General features: G+C 42.8%; 1 protein-coding gene across 5 annotated transcripts in view; it reads right to left on the bottom strand.

Annotated features, from left to right (window-relative positions):
- The window catches only part of LOC140273680 (axin-2-like), a 118,303-nt gene that overhangs the window by 70,141 nt on the left and 28,233 nt on the right, over positions 1 to 19,929 (bottom strand). For 4 of the 5 annotated variants that reach the window (XR_011908049.1, XR_011908048.1, XM_072369319.1 and 1 more), the window contains 4 exons: positions 19,116 to 19,195; positions 7,803 to 7,938; positions 5,281 to 5,388; positions 562 to 744 (listed from right to left, as the gene is read on the bottom strand). Coding sequence is in view for 3 of the 5 variants with exons in the window: in XM_072369319.1 (XP_072225420.1) it covers positions 562 to 744; positions 5,281 to 5,388; positions 7,803 to 7,938; positions 19,116 to 19,195 (507 nt within the window). In the remaining 2 variants the exon portion in view is untranslated. The remainder of the gene's footprint in view (positions 1 to 561; positions 745 to 5,280; positions 5,389 to 7,802; positions 7,939 to 19,115; positions 19,196 to 19,929) is intronic. The other variant, XM_072369321.1, reaches the window with a different exon arrangement.

Raw genomic sequence — 19,929 nt, 5'->3', positions numbered from 1 at the left:
GGTGAGAGAACAATGCCACGGAAGACACACTTAAGTGGAAGTATGGGACGCTTTAGTGAGTGTACAAAACTGTACAGCGGAAAACAAAACGCAATTTCAACTGGAATAAAAGCTTGCTAATTGACAGAGCTGCTACCTTCCGCTTCGGGTGCCTACCAACACTTTCTTTTTCTTAGGTCTTTTATCCCGAAGTCTTGCTGTGATAAAGAATTATTTCAAAGACGTTAGAATAACATGAAAAGTTGGAACTGGGGATTTTTCCGTGCTTGTTTTTCGCGTGCATGATTTGTTTTGGTAAAATGTCTTTTCATTCGAGCGGCGATATCTAAAAATCTTTTTGTGTTGTCACACTGAAAACAATTCCATCTCCATTGAAATGACTCCCACCCGACGTCAATATCTGTCTTGCTCCGAGTAAAAAAGTGTCTCGACCTGCTGTGCTTTTGAAGCCCCAGGACAACGTCAATGGGCAAAACACAAAATGGTTGTCCACAGGAGAGCGGCGGGTCAGCGCGTGCGTGCGTGTGTGTATGCGAACCTGGATCAGTGAAGACCCCCTACCTGGGCATCGCGCTTCCTCCAGTCCTGGGTGTGCTGCTGGTGCTGTTGAAGGGCGGCCCTGGCCTGCCTCTCCAGGCTGCTCACCTCCCGCTGGTGCTCCTGGACCAGGCTGTCCTTTTCGCCGCTGTGCTGCTGCAGTAGCCGCGTCCTCTCCTGCTCGTGCTGCGTGCGCTGCTCAGCCATCTGATTGGACAAGCAGGCAAAGAGAGACTTCATCAGCCAACACACACTCAGCGCAACCCTGTCGTCATGACAACTTGTCCATCCACATTTCCATCCATTCTTTCCTCGTCCCATCTCTTCCACCCCTTTCCCAAAAAACCAGAACACCCATGCACTCGACCCTTTTAGCATGATTGGTAGGAATGTGTGAGAAAGAAAAAAAAAAAGTTCCTTCGCTTCCTCACGTCGTCAGAGGACGACATGATGTGGTGTGTTTACTTCTGGTTTGTTCCCCCACCTCTTCTGCTAAGAGTAAAGACCGGCCCTGAATGTCCTTAAATCTGTCCCCCCACGCCCTACTCTGGGATCGGCATATAAAAGAGCAGTTAGTTTGTGCTATGCAAGAAAGCTGGTAGGGGTTAGCCATCTGGCTGCGGTAACTACCCGATGCCCCATGCTATGCGCCTGACAGCATGTGAAAATCGGCTTAGGCAAAGAATATGATGATTATTATAGACCCGAAGGAAAAAAAAACGCTTGAGATGGAGGCGAGGACATAAACTTTGAGAAGAACCGAGAAGACGCTAAACGATCCTTGACGCGGCTTTTACTTGTAATAATAGTCCTTAACATATATCGGATTCTGCGTTTTTACAATTGAAACGATAACGCTTTTTGCAGCAATTAGCAGACTGGAATCACAGGAGATTAGAGCTAAATCAACAGACTGACTATAGTAAGAATCTGCACAAATCACATAACAAGAAGGCTTGGTTAAGATGCTAGAATGTAGAAAAGACTTGAGTTGGACTAGAGTGTCAACCCCCTTCACTCAATACAGTTGGAAAAAATGTCTTCGAATGGGATGAAAAGACCTAGTTTTTCAGGACTTAATCATGCAGTCAGCTGAACCAAGCCTGTATTCTACACTGGCTGTAAGCGGAGTCACCTGCTGAGTGGTGAGCCTTGCTGGTGAAGCTCACAAACCCAAGCCTTCAAGACTTTCCCATGCTCCGTTCCATTCCCAGTCCCCCACGGCGGAGGGACAAGCAACCCCCACACCATCCCACCAGGCAGGCCCAGCCGAAGCCTTGAAAGGACAGCAGGGGCCTGGGGCCCATTTGCCTTCCTGCTTTGAAGCTAATCCCCTGCACATTGTGCATGACGGCACCCTACCTGGCCTGCCAGAGAAGCAGAGATCGACAGCCTCTGCGCCCGATGCCTGCTCTATCCATGGTGCTATCTTCGAAAGTTGCAAGCTATTCAAAGCAGGTGATGAATGAGGGGCAATCTACAGGAAGCCGGATTCAGTCCCCAGAAATGAGAAGGCGGCTACAATAGACACTTAATTTTGGCAGCTAAGAATTTACTCTTCAGCTTTTGGAAGAGCTTTGCTAAATGTCTTCAAACAAAAGGCAATGGAAGGATGTAAAGCTGGATGAAAATGTATTTTATCGGCGTTGCTTAGATCAGTGGAAGGGTCAGACACATGGATACATCAGCCTTGAATAGAAACTCACACATATGCCTTTTTTTTTCCAGCAAAGAGCAAAACAAAAGAAAAAAACAAAGCAAAATATGGACAACCTTCTCCACATGCTGCCACTGGCAATATTGATGCTACGGAAAACTCCACAAGCATATCAATTTGTTCCGCCCTCAACGCCTTTTCCGCTTAAAACACGAGAGATACAAATCCAGACAGAATTTGTTGCCCCACATGTGTAGACAAACTCTTACACGAGAGCAAGTTACAGCTGACGGATTGATAAGCAGACGCTTGGTTCGATAACTCCCTGGCAGGACAGCGACACATGCCGTGACAGAGAATCGGGGAGGACATCCTGGCTTACTGTCCACTCCCATTTAGAGTCTTGAGCTATGGGGGTTCAGAATGAAAGAGGTGGGCAAAATAGATCCCTGTGAGAAAAATGTTGAGAAAAAAGAAAACAAAATAGGAAAATACAAAGAGGAGAGGGGATGATGGAGAGCAGACCCAGCAAGGAGCCTGGTTGTGACATCACACAGCGCAAGCGTGCAGTGGAGGATGCTGGGTGCTGCGTTTCTTAAAGGGACCGGCGGGCCGCTTACGAGAGAAGACTGAGTCAGTTAAAGCACAGCTTGGTGCCACGAACAGAGTGGGCCGGGTGTTACGCCGCAGCACGACTCCTGTCAGCCTAGGCTGACATGGTTGTGTGAGAGCGTTGCATGCATTGCATTGAGGCAGGACAGTGAGGTAAATGGGCTTCTTTCAGCCCCAGGGGGTGAATCCAAAATGTTTGGGACAAAGGACGAGGAAAGAGGAGCACAGAGAAGAATGGCTGTCTGGTCTCAGCAGGGGACGACGGGGTGCATGAAAGAAGGGAGAGACAGAAAAAAGACAAACATCTTTTTCCTCACTGTAGGGTTTGAGCTGCAAATGGCAAGTGAGTAGTGGCGAGTATGGAGATAACTTATTTCTTTTACCTCTTTTACTATAAACTAGACTTCTTCATCATTCATTTCTTCCAATCTAACAACTCATGGACGAAGCTGCTGAGCAGGTCATTTAACTGTCAAGGTCTTGACTCCAAACCAGTTATATGATCTCACTGCTTCTCTAACTCGAAGCAAACTCGAGGCAAAGCTTTGTCAGGAACCATGATGTCAGACAGCCCCGAGGGTCAGCCGACGAACAGCTCCTTCATGTATCCTTCCCCAGAAGTTGCCCTTTTGTTATCCTCTGAATGAACTACCTTGACCAGCTGCAATCTTATGACACCAATCTCTCTGAGGTGGAAACACAGGCCTTAGAGACCAGGTGCACACGAAGAATTTGCAGTCAAGCTTGTGTGTAAAAAAAACTAAGTACATAATGCACATGCAACATCAAATAGATTCACAGTAACTCATGAATAATAACATGCCGTCACATGCATGCAGATACACATTTCCACTTTGTTCTTGTATACTTCTTACTGCCAATGTCACCATCTCTCATATCAAGACACTCTTAAAGACAGACCCATCGTCTTGGTGCGTTTTTATCTTTAAGACAAATGCCTTCCTGATGCTCTGCAACTGTCAACTATCCAACCCCCTCCTGAGAGTAGAGGCAAATTTGAATATTTTCTGCAAATCTTTGACGGCTTACCTGTTTTTCCATACGAGATGGAATTCATAATCGCTCAGAACGACACACTGTGGCTGGAACAACGATAAATCTTCACTTTTACTGGATCGTTGCATGCAGGTGAAAATGTCTTTTGGATGTAAATACAATCCGTTTCAAGGTTTCCACCGGCACCGACTGATTTTTGTGACAATGTGCGATTACAGCAGGGAGTGAAGTGATTTATTTCCCATCAATTCCTCACTTTTGTCCTGAGATACGGATGTTTGGGGAAATTAAACAAACAATGCACTACATTTGAATATTTCCAGAATGTCTTTTCTTTTGAAACAAACGCCAATTTAATATCAAACACAACTGTTCAGCCACAGCGCAAATCGATAACGAAACGGTTTCTCCACTCCTTGGAAATAACACTAGCCTTACATGCATCCATTTACGTCAATCTACAGCGAATTACACGCAACGTAAACTCCATCTGGCCTGAAAATGAGTCTTGGCATGCTTATTAACACACAGGTTGAGTGCCAGTTTGGTGCCTGAAAAGCAGCCGTGTTGGGAATACAGATGGGATATAGAGATGTTACAGCAGTGAGTGCTGCACCCTCCCCAGGCTTATGTTGGGCCACATGGCCACACTATACTGAGGACACGGGGCGATACAGCTTCTATTTTTTTCCACATCAATTAGGGAAACAATTAAACAACTGCTCATTGTCATTCGGCTTGAGATATGCAAGTAAATAAACGTCTTATAACATGGTGGATTTAGTTGCTAAGCGTGATCGCATGATTTAGACAAATTGGTTTATTTTTCAGGTATTGAAGTTTCAAACATCAATCACAATAACTATGTTCACCGTGACAGCCATTTTACATTCTAATTAGACCGTCATATACAGCGATCATATCATTAATATGTTAAAATAATACAAATTCACACTATTCTTCCTGCCTCGTACAATGAGATCAGCAGCCTTCAATAACACCCATTTCTCTGGTTTAATTGAATTTGATGACCCACCATCAGCAAGATTCATTCCAGTATGTTGGGAAAAGGAATTTTTGACTCTTAAATGAAAAGGAGCGCCAGAGATAGAATGATAAGTGAGCCGTGCATCTTCTATGCAGATTGCATTAGTTTTAAATCGGCAATGTTTAAGATATTCATTGAGCCGGAATCTAAACTTAATCTAAAGCGTGTCCCTTATCATGAGATATTAATTGGGTGGAACAGATGGGAAGGAATAAGAAGACTACTCCAAATGGAAGTCAGTTCCAACAGGCCAAGTGTTAACTGATAATACAGGAAAGGTAGGCATTGATGGTGATAATACTGGAGACAGGAGAGGAGTTATTCCCCCTGCCAATATGATGAGATCAGAAGCAAAGAACGATTAAAAAAATGGAGACACGAGAACAGAGAGTTACAGACTCATACGGACCTGCTGCTCATATTTCTTTCTGAGTGCATCAAGTTGCTGTGAGAACTCTTTGGCCTGGTTCTCCCTGAGGGTCTTGGAGCGATTCAGGTCTTCCTCTACCTTCTCCATCTGGAGGCGTAACGAGGACAGGACGAAAGGTTTAAGTGATTTTCACCGATTGATAATAAGTCAACCTGATCAATGCATAACTTAACGGCCGGGTTCACAAGAATACATCTATGTTATCTGTTGATGATGCGAAAATAATGCGCTTCAATTCTACGATGTGACAAAATTGACCAAATTTCTGCAGAATCACAACGTCAGTACAATAAATCTTAAATACAGCGCCAGTCGAAAGTTTGGAGACACCCATTCATACAAAATGAACGGGTAGGTGGAGCCACTGTTTTGACTGGTGATGGATGCTGAACTAGAGCAGCAAAAAAACATTAAAAATCTGCAACAAAACCACGCTGCAGTCATTCATTTCTTTCATTGTTATCTAATGAAGTGCCAGCTTGTGTTCAACAGCTTTGTGTGGTGTTGGCCTGACAACACAATCACTATATTTATATATATATAACAAATTAATCAAAGTAGAATGTATACAGTTTGAATTGAATATGTAGTTATACGCATGAAAACTTGAAAACATTTGAATAAAATAGGACCAAACTAAAATAAGACATTCAGCCTTTACGTCTCTGTGGACTTTGCATGGACACAGGGATATAACAGTGTTGCCTCTACTTATATGAACTTTCTCAGAGCAACCACTGATATATTTTCTGTTCAGGTGATGGTAATCAACAACAAGAGGAAATCTAATATACTTAAATGCCTCCGTATCTAAGCTATGCTGTTTGGAAGATTCAGGAAGTGCTTAATGTGTTTTTATTAATCCATTTAGAAGGCTCCAGACTCCTTTGAACTACACACGCAACACAGATTTGATTCTGTATGGCTCTGCTTCGTTTCTTTCCAAACCAAAATAGGGCAGATTCTGTCCTTTAAATGCAGTCTAAAAGTGGGATGCTGATTTTAAAATGAGAGAAAGACCGATAAACAGAGGAAGGGAGTGATTCAGATAAAGCATTTAGATATCACACCAGAGAGGGAGAGGATGATGCGAGGAATGATAGGAGGATGAGAAAACAGAGCAAAAACTTCTTTTGAAGTACTTTCTGCAACATTAAAGCCTTAGTAGGAGGATGTGATGCAGCGATGCACAAGTGAGTTGGGGAGGAGAGGCAGAGGAGAAGGGAAAGAGGGAGAGAAGATGACAGGGATGCAGAAGAGACTGCTCTCCTCTCCCATGGCTTTGATGTAGGCTGAGGATAAAGTCAGATTGGAGATTTGGATGCCAGGGGCTCAGTGGGAGAAGAAGGAGTGAGCAAGAGGATGGAAGGATGAGAACTGGAGAAAAGAGATAGAGGGAGGATGGGGTGAAAGAGAGAACATGTATTCAAGAGAAAGAACAAGAAAGTCTCTCCATACAAATATTCACATTAAGGCTATCAAGAAAATCATCCTATCGATAAAAATCATCGATAAAACTAATATATATATATATATTTTTTTTTTACTAGAAGGTCCAGGCTTTTTTATATTTTATCTTTATTTTCAGGATTCAGATGCAGGCAGTATAATTTATCTCGACTGTTAATATGACAGTTGCTGCTCTGTGCTCCCACAAATATCTGTGCATAAACCTGACTCCCACACGAGCTCTTATTTTCTCACCATGTGCCCCCAACATACCGATTAGGTGAAAAACTTTGCTAATCAGTGACTAAAACTTGCTAATCTCTCCAACACGCAACCCTTTAAAACATTAAAAACCACACTCTTGTCAACAGAGTGTGCACACAGCCAGACTTGTTAACAAAAAAAACTGCCTATAGCTATACACTCCAGCAGAAGTTTTAAGCAGAGTGCATATTGATTGGAAAACTTGCCCAATAAGCGGCATCCCACGCAATGCCGAGTGCTGATTGTCAAGCACTGCCAATGCGCTAATTAGTCTGCTCATTGCATGTGACCCGTTCTCCACTGGAGCCTGACCAGCCTACGTCACGCCCACTGGCAAGATGTGAGGTCAGACTGTAATAGCGTAGAAATTAATGCACCTGCTTAATGAGGGGATTAGACTTAATTTCGTTCATTTGGATTCACTAGATAAGTGCAAATGCCCCAAGGTACTGATGTTCTTGGCTCTTACATATAGATTTACCAGTGTAAGAGCAGCTGAAATGTGCTGGAATATTACCCATAAAAGAAGTGTGTACATGCTGCTTTGGAACTCGACAAGATGCACAAACTCTGTAAAGGATTAATAAGCTACACATATATATATATATATATATATATATATATGAATATTACTGACTTAGTGGATGTACAGAATATACGGCCAAAGCATAAAACCTGTAAGAATGTATAGTGCTTTGGGGGCCTGCTAACATACAATGCATGGTGCAATCAATGCGCAGCCTTTCTCATGCATTTGCGAGTGTGCGTATCGTTTGTGTCGATCAGACCTGGAGTTTCATGTCAGCATAGGCCTTCTCAGAGCTGAGCTCCACCTGTTTCTTGAACTGCTCCAGGGCCATATCAGCCTGCTGGATCTGGTGCCTTTGGCTCTCCCTGGCTCGGTCCAACTGGCTCTCCATCTCCCTTTAAAACCGGGCACACACACACACACACACACACATAGGAATGAGTATACTGTAAGGAGCCATAGAAGCACAAGTGCAGACTAGAAAAAAAAAAGTAAATTTTGTTTTTTAGAATACTGAAACATATGTCAGAAGCTTAAGCTGGATATATTGCTTTATTTGCCTGTACATTAGAAGATCTCTTTAATTATGGTACCATTTCTGAACGTCAATCAAAACCAGATTTATTTATTTTTCTTTCTTTTCCACACAATATAACAATTTCTTCACACCAGACGTCATATCTTCAGATTTTATTTGTATTCATTTTCTTTTCCCCTTGTATTTTCTGTATAGTGCCCAGAAAGTTAGAAAGTAATTGTGACACACAGTTCTGCAGTCTCGACTTCATTCACTACGAACTTGATGAGCGTGTCTCTTTTCCGAGCTGGTATGCCGCTGCTATTCCTGCCAAATGTCAGGTCATACAGTTGCAAGTGCAGGGGATTGACAGGCATACTGAGGGGGACAGCCTCATACTGAGAACTGTCAGAGCCCAGCCAGCAGGCCCAGCCACAACATCATATACGGAGCATCCGAGCAGCTGTCAAGCTCAGCACGCAGGGAGTGTGTGGGGGACAGGTGTGTGTCGGGGCGGATGGATGGATGGTAGAGAGAATGTCAGAGGTAGAAGCGAAGGAGACGTCGGTAGGTGTTATTTTTGTAAACCACCTTCAAATTTGCATCCATCCATCCATCCATCCATCCATCCATCCACCATCACTTTGTGGGTTGGCGGGGGAAGCGTTTGAGTTTATCCCAGCTGACACTGGGGCGGATAGGGAGGCTGCAACCAGGACTGATCAGTCAGTCACGGGGCTGACATGCTCACATTCAGACATATAGGCAATTTTGACTCATCAATTAACCCAACTTCAGCTCAAAACCCTGAACCTGCCTCCTTGCAAATCTACAGATTAGAATTGACTCATCATTCAACAATTTAATCTTACAGGGAGAAAAAAAACAAAAACATAAAACCAACAGACAGAAGCCATCCTGCCATCTAAGTGTGAAGAGTAAGATGCACGACAAGTTGACTTTATATGTGAAGCTGTACGTCTCAATTCCCTGAATTATACAACAGAGGTTAGCATCAGCATCGAGACCTCTGGAGGAAAGCCTTTCATTGGGGGGAAAAAAATAAAAAATAAATCACAGGTCAGGTGTGTTTTAACAGTTAGACAGCTAGTGGTGAATAAACAATATGTGGTGTAATATTTCCTTTAAAATGATTTGGTGTCACTGGAAGTTTTCCAGACTTGATCTTTTTGTTTTGTCCTCCATCACTGCGCATAAAAGAGAGTTCTGAAAGCAGTGGTGGCCCAAGTCTGAGAGGCTCATTAGGCCACAAACACAAGATGAGAAGCTTTGGGATATCATTGGATTTTTTTCTCTATTGCTCCTTTTAGAGTGTGCATGTGTGCCCGTGTGTCAGTTGGCTTTTCTCCTGCTGCTTGTAAATGAATGCTCTGACACGGTACGTATAATTATTCCCTGGATAGACGAGCAAGAGGGGGAGGGAATTTTTCCCAAGTGGGTAATACTTTAAACCAATTAGAAGAACAATCAAGACGCATAACTGGTGGTGATGGACGACACTGCCTGCGCTGTCAAGAGTGTCGAAGACCGTTGGAAACGTGCAAGCATGCACCTACAGAACAATACAAATCCCTCAGCCTTTGTCTGCACACACACCAATTCACAAAGTTTCAGTTTACTGGGATTAATCCCTTGCCACAATGAAAGCAACAGCTTTTAGTGTTTAGAGACTTAGAAGACGGACAGAGAACCAGTGACAGTGAAAGGAGATGAAGATAAAAATGGCAAAAAAAGCAGAAGAAAAAATAAAAACTAAAACGCTAAGAACAAAAGCAGAGGATTGAGAAAGGAATGTGCAAGCTTTCTCTCCTCTTTAAAGTCTTCTGTCTCTTTGTAATTTTGGTCTCTCTCATGTTGGACATCAAACGACAAAGAGACTGTCTGTCCCCCCCCCCCCCCCGATCTTGTGTACTCTGTAATTATTAATCAAACTCGTTGCATGACAGCGTCCCGGACTCTGACAGACACAAAAGGAAATGTAGAAGGACTTACATGGAAAAAGAAAGGGAAGAGGAAACAGAGAGGATGTCACAGAAATAGCAAGAAATCTTCCAAGGCAGAGCCAAAATGAATCGAGTCTGCGTCTCGCCTCAGAGACGAGGGGAGCCTGCATGCGGGTGTATGGGTGTGTGCGAGTGCGAGTGCATGGGTCTTTGTTCATGAGCCACGGTCCCAAACTCTCTTTGTGACTGACAACTCTTCTTGAGGATTGCAGTATGACTATGTTGGAGATAGCTGTTGGGCTTATACCTCTGAGCATAAATCAGAACATCCACTGCACCACTGCAGCTAACTTCAACTATATTCATGTGGGTGGGTGGGGTTACACTCGCTTGTCATTTCTAAGGGACATAATGATATAATAATGCCATAAAAATGGCATTCTAATCAGGACATAATTCTCCATTCCTCAACGAAAGGTCTGGAAATGAGGTACTTAGAACCTTAGGTGAACAACAACACATGGCATATTACACCGTGTCATAAATTATTCAGCCAAAACCAAGCCAAACTGCAGAAGCAGTATGTAAAAACTGAGTAGACTCCAGATTCAGTCGCATGTAGAACCTCATTCAGCAGCAATAACTTGAAGTGATGGTTTTTTTGTATGATATCATCCTTCTCTCACATGTGGGGGCATTCTGGCCCACTCTTCTTTCCAATGTTGCCTCGGCTCATTGATGTATTTGTTCACACGCAGCTCACTTATGAATTGCCATGGCATTAAACCAGGTTTGAGGTCTGGATTTTGGGTCACTGCAACACTTTGATTCTGTTGTAGACTTGCTGCTCCGCTTTAGATCTTTGTACGGTTGCATGACCCAAATTCATTCAGGCTTTAGCTGTCAGACAGATGGCATCATGTTTGACTCTAGAACACTTTGCTATTCATGGTTGACTCACCTACTACAAGGTTTTCCAGGTCCTGTGGCTGCAAAACCAGGCCAAATCATCACCCCTCCGCCATCGAGCTGTTTAGTTTTAGGTGTTTGTGCTGTTATGCTGTGTTTGGTTTTCACCAAACATGGGGCTGTGCATTATGACCAAAGATCTCCACTTCGGTCTCATCTGTACAAAGGACATTGTCCAAGAGATCCTGTTGCTTGTTCATTGCAAGTTTACAAACCTAAGCTGTGCTGCCATGTTCATTTTAGAAGGAAGAGGCTTTCTTCTGGGGAACCTTTTAAACAAGCCTTACTTACTCAGTCTTATTCTAATTGTACTGTCATTAAATTTTACTTTTAACACACTAACTGAGGCCTGTAGAGTCTGAAATGTGGCTCTTGGGTCCAACCTTGGGGCTGAACTTGCTGGGACATTCACTCCTGAAGAGATTGGAAACTGTCTTAATAAAGAATCTTTGATGATGGACTCTTAAATTGTTTGGAAATGTCCCAGACTTTCCTTCTTGGCATTGTGTCAACACACACTTAAATTCTAGAGAAATTTTAGAGATCGCCCTATTCTGATGATCCGTTAATCAACTGCATGTCATTACAGACACCGCGCCTCTGCAGTTTGGCTAAGATTGTGCTTAATGACAGTGCAACACGTGTTGCTCATTTGGTGTTGTACTGACCTAATTTAAAGAACTTATTTTAAGGAACTTGTGATTTTTTTAAAAGACTGTTCTAATACTTACAACCTTCGGGTCCACAGGACAGTGTATGAACAGCTGAAACATATGCTTAAAAGCTGAGGAGTGCAGGTGAACACATGGCATCAAGAATAACTGCGAATGTGTGTGGTCACCAGGGTGGCAGACAGCGTGTCACCATCAATAACAGAGCAACGAGGGTGAGATGAGAAGACAGATGAAAAGAATGAGGGAGGCCTGGCAGGGAGGAGAAAAAGAGAGGGAAAGGAAAGAGAGGGGTGCCAGCACCAGGGCGGCCCGTTGGCTTTAAATGGATATCTGGTCAAAAAAGTGGAAAGAGAGGAGGCTCAAATTAAAGATGTGCCTTCCTCTAAAGAGGAAGTCCTCTCATCTCTCAATCTTAAATGGCTGTTTAAAGGGGAGGAAGAGACGGAGGCGAGGAGAGAGAGCAGTGTTTGTACTTGAGAGGGTGAAGGAGCTTCCGCCATCCAGCCGCCTGGCAGACAGGAGGGGTTCAGGGATGCCATCGTTTTTCCTGACTGCTCCGACCACACAATGCCACATGCTGCCTTTGTGAGCGTGCGACACATGATGCATATATAGGGAGTTATAGAAATGTTATACATTTAAAGACAAGAGTCCACAATAGAGCAGCACACATAACTAATTGCTTATGCAAATATCCTTTTCATGTAAGCAGAGCATTTAGGAATTGTATTGGCTAATGTGGGTGGAGCAGCACATGGAAGCGACTGACAAACAGACTAGAATGTAGTCTTGCATATGGATGCCTCTGGTCTCCAGTATAAAAAGAAGCGAGACCAAGAGTGTGCGCATACGTTGTGTGCGCGAGCGCATGCGAGCCCCCGCGCATCTGCGTTTGTGAGCTCATCCAAACGGAATGATAACGAATCCACAGACACATCAAAGGAGCCTGGGAAAAAAAAAAGAGGGAGCACATAAAAAGACAGAAAATGCAAAACTGAAATATTCAGCGCCCTCTGAAGAAAAAATAAAACAGGCTTGGTTTTCATCCGCTTCCCCAGAGAAAGAGAGAAGGAGAGAAGAAAAAAAAAAGAAGAAGAGTGAAACAGATGCAGAGTAGAAGACAGACCACAAATAACTGAACACAAAAGAGAGACACACAAGGGCAAGAAAATATTAAAGACAGAAAGAGTTGAAAAGAGAGCACAGAAAAACAGAGCATCATTGAGCTGGATGGCTTTAAAATTGCCTACAAATTTGGCCTCTTTGTAAAAACCAATTCATGTTCAGGCATGAAACAAAATGGCCACAAATGCAAAAAGAATAAGGCACCGTCATTATCCTTCACTAACAGAAACATCAGATGATATACATAGTCATCTGGGTGCTTGCAGAGAACAGCAGAACTGCTGCCAGCAGCTTTTAAACTAAGTCAGCGATATCTGTTGTTAACTCTTAATTTAGGCTTCCAACCACAAAATTATTAATGATTCCAACAGATTTAAAGCTACAAATTGGATCCAACTTACTAATTTAACTGGTCAATCAACCAGAAAGAAAATGAAGCTGAAATCTTTTTGGAGTAAAAAATGCTTAAGAAAAAACAAACACAGTTTTTTGGTCTGTAGCAGTTAAGTATTTTCTTTGGTTGGGAAAAAAAAACATCACTTCTTTCAGCTACAATGACATATTGAGACATCTTTTTCAGACCACTTTGATGAAGGGAGTAAATATCGTTTATAGTGGGGGTTTTTTTCAGCTCAAAAAAATCAGGTTTCATCCAGCAGAGAAAAAAGGGCTTTGCTCAAACAAAGGTGGACGTGACAGATGATTTTTCAATCTTCCCTCCAAATTGTCTCATATGGAAATTAGGCTTCGCCATCAACAGTGGAGATGAAACTCGTGATTTCGTTTATACTCAGCAAGCGTTACCTCAAAGCCAGCCAATCACCCAACGGGGGAGAGAAGGCTGAGGCTGGTGCAGCACTGACTGACAATGTTAATATACGTTTGGATAAACCGTGGAATGGGGGCACACCGTGTGATACTTCCACACTTGGATGCTTCCAGTTTAATCAGTTTCCCTACGTAAAAACTTAAGAAATATTTCCCAATGCTTGTCTTGTGTTAGAAGACATATGAGGGAAACTCACCCTTCAGTGCTTTGGCTCGGGATTTCTGACAAGAGGAACCGTTCCTGACAACATGCGGGAAAAGGGGCTTTATAGCTAATTCACATGTGTTGTGAGGAACCAATGGAGGCAGGAAGCAGGTGAAAGCTAAGAGGTGAATTAGCACAAGCTCAGTAAAGAAATGAAGAGAAACTACTTTGTAGGTTTGGCTCTTGTGTTGTTGTGAGGATGACAACGTGAAACCAGTTTCTTTAGCTTTAAAGCCCGACTCTTGATGTCAAACTATGACAGATGAGGATTCAGTTTATTTGGAGACGATGCCAGCCCCCGCTGCTGGTGCCTCCCCCAACAAGGTTCAGCTAATATAGTCCATTACTATTACATTTCTAATGTTGTTAAAGGCGATTACAAAGTCTATACATTGGCATTCTGATGCTTTCATTTGATCGCAATCTTGTAAATTTAGCTTCTTCATAATAACAGCTGGAGAGGGACTTTAATATCTTTCACTTTGCAACACAAACTACAGCCTCACCCTTGAGCCGGCAAAGTGGGATTTACTGTTTTTTCCATCTATTCTTAACAATTACAGAATATCAATATTCGCATGAGAAAAATAGAAAAAGTACATTTAATGCATATTTTCAAATGATCAAAATGATGAGCAACAAAGATGTGAAAAATAAATGATTTCACTCATGACAGGCTTTGGAGCGTTGATTTTCTTGCCTTCTCTGTGCATTTGTATGCTATTTGACTTCATGAATTATGCAGATGACAGCAGAAGATGCTAAATCAACGAGGCACGAGTCCCTAAAGTAAACATGCTGTATTTACATATCCCAGACACAATATGGTGGATAATTAAGCCGGAAGGTTTCTAATGAAAAGCCCCAAAGACAGTCGATCCACATTGAGTTGTTTCGGAGAATTAGTTAACCGATTCTGCTTTGGTATAAGATTATTCTGTCAGGGAATATTTGTAAGTAAGGAAGCTCGATGTGGGAATGGCAATTTGGTTATGTGTGACAACCACGTAGCCATGGAGAAACACTTCGAGTCATTACAGGATGATATGAAACGTGCCAACATATCAATTATGAGAGGATTACAACACAGTTTTTCCACAGAGTTCTCTGCTTCTTCGTAGCTTTTATTCAATATTTAAAAAGACAAGAGAAACACTGCCTGGATTTGTTCTATTTAACATTCCCGCTGTCATACCTCACAGGTAGCTGAGCCTCCAATTTACCAAGAAGCCTAGTATTTTATATGCGTTTTAAAATTCTTTGAATTTTCTTTTTACATGGCGGAGAGGGTGACGACATTCCCACGCTAATACATGCACTTGGTGATGACGTTTGAAGAGGAGGGAAGTAACCACAGAGACAGAGACCTTGAGCACTACAGCTACGACGAATTCTGCAGGATGTGTGTTGGAAAAACAAAAAAACTAGGAAGCATCCATGTAGCTTCCAAATATCCAGACAAAAAAGGAAAACTGCATTCAGAAGAGGGATTACAGCCTACGAAATAAGCCTTAGAAATAACACTAATCATAAGTTTAAGTCTGTACGGCGCTGCTGATGATGAAGGATCTGATCAAATCTTTGTTGTCAGGGAACCACTTTATCGCCATGAAACCCAGTAAAAGAAATCTTTGTAGTTTTCCTTTTGTCAGCTCTGTTGTGTTGAACCGATGCTTAACCCATCTCCAGCTCCCTTTTTAATGCAGTTGCCATGGGAGAAAATATTGAGCCCTGTTGAAGCTTTTCAATATTCAGGATCCATGACTCCACCTGCTCCCACACCTGAACACTAAGTGGGGCTGAGCAGGCTGTGTACCCTCCTGCTCAGCTACCTCTGGTCCCTCACTGGCCCAGAGAGCTTCTCTCCATCCTTCCTGGGATGGGAGAGGAATGCTGAGAACGATAAGGCCACTTCAAAGACACACACAGACGTGGGCTACCATTCATGTGCACACACACACACACACACACACAAGGAAAATAACTTACTGGATGCACCTTTATGAGGGATCCTATCTCATGTATACATGTGGGTATGCAGGCAAAAATGCCTTGCAAGTGAATAATGGCAATTAGGCACAGATAGAAAAACATGTAAACTCAATTTGCAAGAATAAGCATCGCCAAATGTTGATGACGAAATAAACAGCTTGATGGTGGCAATGCTAGGAAGTAAAATGTGAAGAGCTAAAAAAAAAAAAAAAAAAGTGGGTTTTTAAAAAAGTAGGAAAGATGGAAAGTTAAGGAAATCTGAGGGTGGAATTGCCGCCTTCATGTAAAACACATCCCCACTCGTGACAGTGAGTTTGTGCACAAACTAATGCCAAGCGACGGACGAATGAAAGGCAGTGTGGGAAAAACGCTAAGCTTTGTCAGAGAGAGAAAACTACAATCTAAAATTAGACGGGGGAGTTTTTCCTTTTCCCTGCTTCTAACATTCAGGTGGTTTTTCTGTCTTAAAGTTGTGATTTCGAGGTCATCGTTGCACAAGCATGCAAGCTGTTTCCCAGATGAGCTCCTCCTCTCTTTACGACCCACCCCCGCCCCTCTGTGGTGCATCTCTCCATCTCTATGCTAATGCCCTGTAATGATCTGAGGCACACTGGGATGAAAGAAGAGGAAAGAAACTTCTCTGAACAGCTTTGTGGTGCTTTCTGTTGTTGTTGCTATAGTAACCCAGACCTGGCACTCAATTTGAAGCAGCACTGGTTTTTTTTTTTTTTTTGCATTGCAGGACAAGGTGCTATTCTTTTTAATAATTCTTTTTTAAATATATGTTAAGATTAATGTTGAGTAGGCCAGAGCTCCTATACTTTCAACAGGAGAGCGGATGGATCAAAGAGCACACACACACACATTCACAAACCCCACAGTATCTGGCAGGTAAAAGGCATCTTGAGCAGTTCTGCTTGTTTAATTTTATCATCTATCCTCAAACACACACACACATTCACACACACACCTGCGTGCGGTCTTCGTTTGACTTTGAAGTTCTCCTGGATCGCCTTTAAAGGCCCTTAGTGTTGCCAAGGCAGCAGGCAGGTAGAAGACATCAGACTGCTTAGTGAGTGTGTGTGTGTGTGTGTGTGTGTGTGTGGAGCCTGAGTAGTTAATTAGCAAAGAGCCCAACGGGCTAGTTGCCGTTTCTCAGTGTTTAACACTAAATGAGGGAATGACTGGCTCGTTACTGATGCTAACATCGAGGATAATTTATGCACCCACGGATCTGTCTGCTGTGTTTAAGTGTTTTCTCTCTTGCTGGGCTAACAATGACAAGCGAACACTAAGCAAGCACAACCATCAAATGTTCCTCACATGACATTTATACTGAATTCTGTTGTCAGGTTCGCTAATGTCAACGGAGCACAAAGGAACAGCAATAATAGGCACGTCCCAAAGCTTCGTACAGTTTCACTCTCAAGAAAAAAGAAAAAAAAAGGATCAATTCTTGCTTTTACAGATCACCGATTATTTGTTTGGCTACGAGTACTGAAGCCTTTAAAAGGGGACCAGAGGAAACCGCTTGCCACATTCCTGTCAATCATCAGGTTTATTATTACATTGTCTCAAGAAGTTAAAACCTCTCAAGACGGGTGACGGACGGCACTGTGGCTGGCGCTGACAGTACACAGCTGGAAGCTGAGCTGAGGCCGTTTAGTGGGGCTAAGCCAGTGTTGAGTTCAACTGAGCACAGCACATTCAAACTTTGCCAAGGGAACTGTAATCTGCTCGTGACAAAGTAATATAGTTCTGCATGGGATTAATTAACCAGAGGAATGCACAGACTAGCTCACTGCTTGGTTTGCTCATTGGCTGGAGTCTGTTGAATGTACTTTCAGCAGAAAGTGCAGAGAGTGCAATTTGACGCAGCAAGCGCTTTAAAAAGGTATCTGGCAGCATAACAACAAGCAGAGATTCTGGCTTGTTACAACAGAGAAAACACCAGTTTAATGATCAACTTTAAATTAGTGGCAGATGCGTTTTATTTAGAGGAGATTGTTTTCCTGTCCTGGTATTGGACATGCTGCTTCACCACAGTGGAATTTTCAGAGTAACGACGGTGAACTTAAACAGAATGGTCAGGGGCCACATAATCCAGTATTCCCTTCAAACCCGTTCACACCGACGGCGTCATCTAAGACAGCCCCCTAAAACCCGAGGGGTTTTCTGGAAAACTTCGCTCTGTCCATTAAAACTTTTTTTTTCTTTCTCCAGAAAGAAGAAACGGTAAACAAAAAGCCCATTTGAGAGGTTTTTGTGAAAAAATGTTGATGCATCCATCGCTCAGCGAGCAGGTGCCAGGATTTCCTGCGGACATGGTTGATATTTCTGCATTATATAAAACTAAGATCCAAATGGTCGAATGTTCAGGTCCAAAATCAGAAAGAATGATCCCTTTTCAAATATTGAAATGAAAAATTGATCAATGCAGCTTTTCTTTCAAGTATTCTTCACCGTTTTACGGAGGTTTAGAGACTAACGATGGCTCTTACACATTCAACTTATAGTGTATGATGATGATGCATAGTGTGCGATAACAATGACATCTACCTTTTTCCTTAAGCGACAATTGGAGTAGCGCACACCGCCTACCGAAGGTGCAGTCAACATAATACAGTTTCCCAGTTTTCTTCGAGACATGACAACCGCCTATCGCGTGTGAGGTTCTGATCTGTAAGACTTTCCAGGCTCTCCAGCTCGAGCTGTTCATCTCTCACTTATAAAAAAACATCAAAGAGAGCGTGCAAGGCTTGTTAGAACCATACTCCACCTTAAATCCGAATACATACACACTGTTCCCATGATAAAAGACAGAAGTCGGAGGATATAAACAACTCTCTAATAAAGTCTGCAGTCCCAAAGTAAAAGGCCCCAAATGTGTGACAGCAGATCAATAGATGTCGCGCTTCGCTAACATGATACGTGTTTAAGGACGAAAAGTGGGAGTTTCAGCTCTCAAGTAGTAAAGCACAAAGTCCACCTAAACACAGTACGTGTCAAATAAACTCAAGGTGCTTCAGGTGTATTATTAGATTAGGTTCGTGTTGGCTCAGTATTGCTTTTGCACACACACACACACACACACACACACACACACACACACACACACACACGTGTGTTGCGTCTAACAGGCAGATATGTTTGAGGTTGAATCAGCATACACAGGTTCGCACATGCCAGTGAAAATGCTGATGATGTGTGTAAAACATAACATTTGGCAACAAATGGAAAAGGTGGACCAAGCAAAAAAAAAAAAAATCCCTAAGTTTAAGACATTTTTTTCCTGTACCTTAGTGCATCTTCGAGTTTGGCTATCTTTCGCTTGGCCTCCACTTTCTCCCTCTCAGCCTCACTGTGAGCCGCCAGCACCTGAAAGACAGAGAGCGTAAAAGTGAGACAGAAAAAGAGTTAGTGCGAGTTAGTTTAGAAGCAGACACCGTCAAATATGACTCAAGAAAACTCTCCCGTCTGTGAGCTTGTGCATCTGCTCTCGTCTCTTCTCTCTATCAACTCGTCAGAAGTACCCATCTAAACGCTTTGAGGGCCTCTCACTGTGGATCTATGGCAGCCAGATGGGCCCTTCTCATGCCCAGATACTGCACCATGGTATCCTTCATGCGTCTTATTCAGCACTCTTCGAGAGCAAAGCGGGGAGGAAAATGGACAACAGACTTTCTTTCATTGTTTTCATCCCGTCATCAGTAGAAAGATGAGAGTAGAGAAAGGTAGGAAAAATGGCGGCTGATTACAAGGATGGAATAAGAAACAGACATCAAAACCAAACTACTGAGAGAGGCTTAATTTAAGTTCTCCCTGACCCTTAATAAAGAGCATGCAGGCCTGCTAAGTTTTTGCAGGTGTACCAGTCAAAGGGGCCCATGTATACTAGTCTGCCACCAATACACATATTGTAGATGTGGCACTTTGAAGATGACCCAGGTGCACCCCAGTCTTTAAACTTGATCTTTACCTAAGAAGTCTGGGCTCGTGTGGTCTGGTCCAGCTCAGATTAATTAACAATGGCCTCTGTACTCTGTGCTTTATGGCTGCTCTATGACTTTAAAGAGGGTCCCTCAAAAACGAAAGGGGCATGGGCAATTAAG

This window comes from Leuresthes tenuis, unplaced genomic scaffold, assembly GCF_036924035.1.
Source record: "Leuresthes tenuis unplaced genomic scaffold, fLeuTen1.0.hap1 SCAF_17, whole genome shotgun sequence".
NCBI lineage: Eukaryota > Metazoa > Chordata > Actinopteri > Atheriniformes > Atherinopsidae > Leuresthes > Leuresthes tenuis.
Note: the sequence above shows the minus strand (reverse complement) of the source record. Positions and strands in the feature narration are given on the sequence as shown.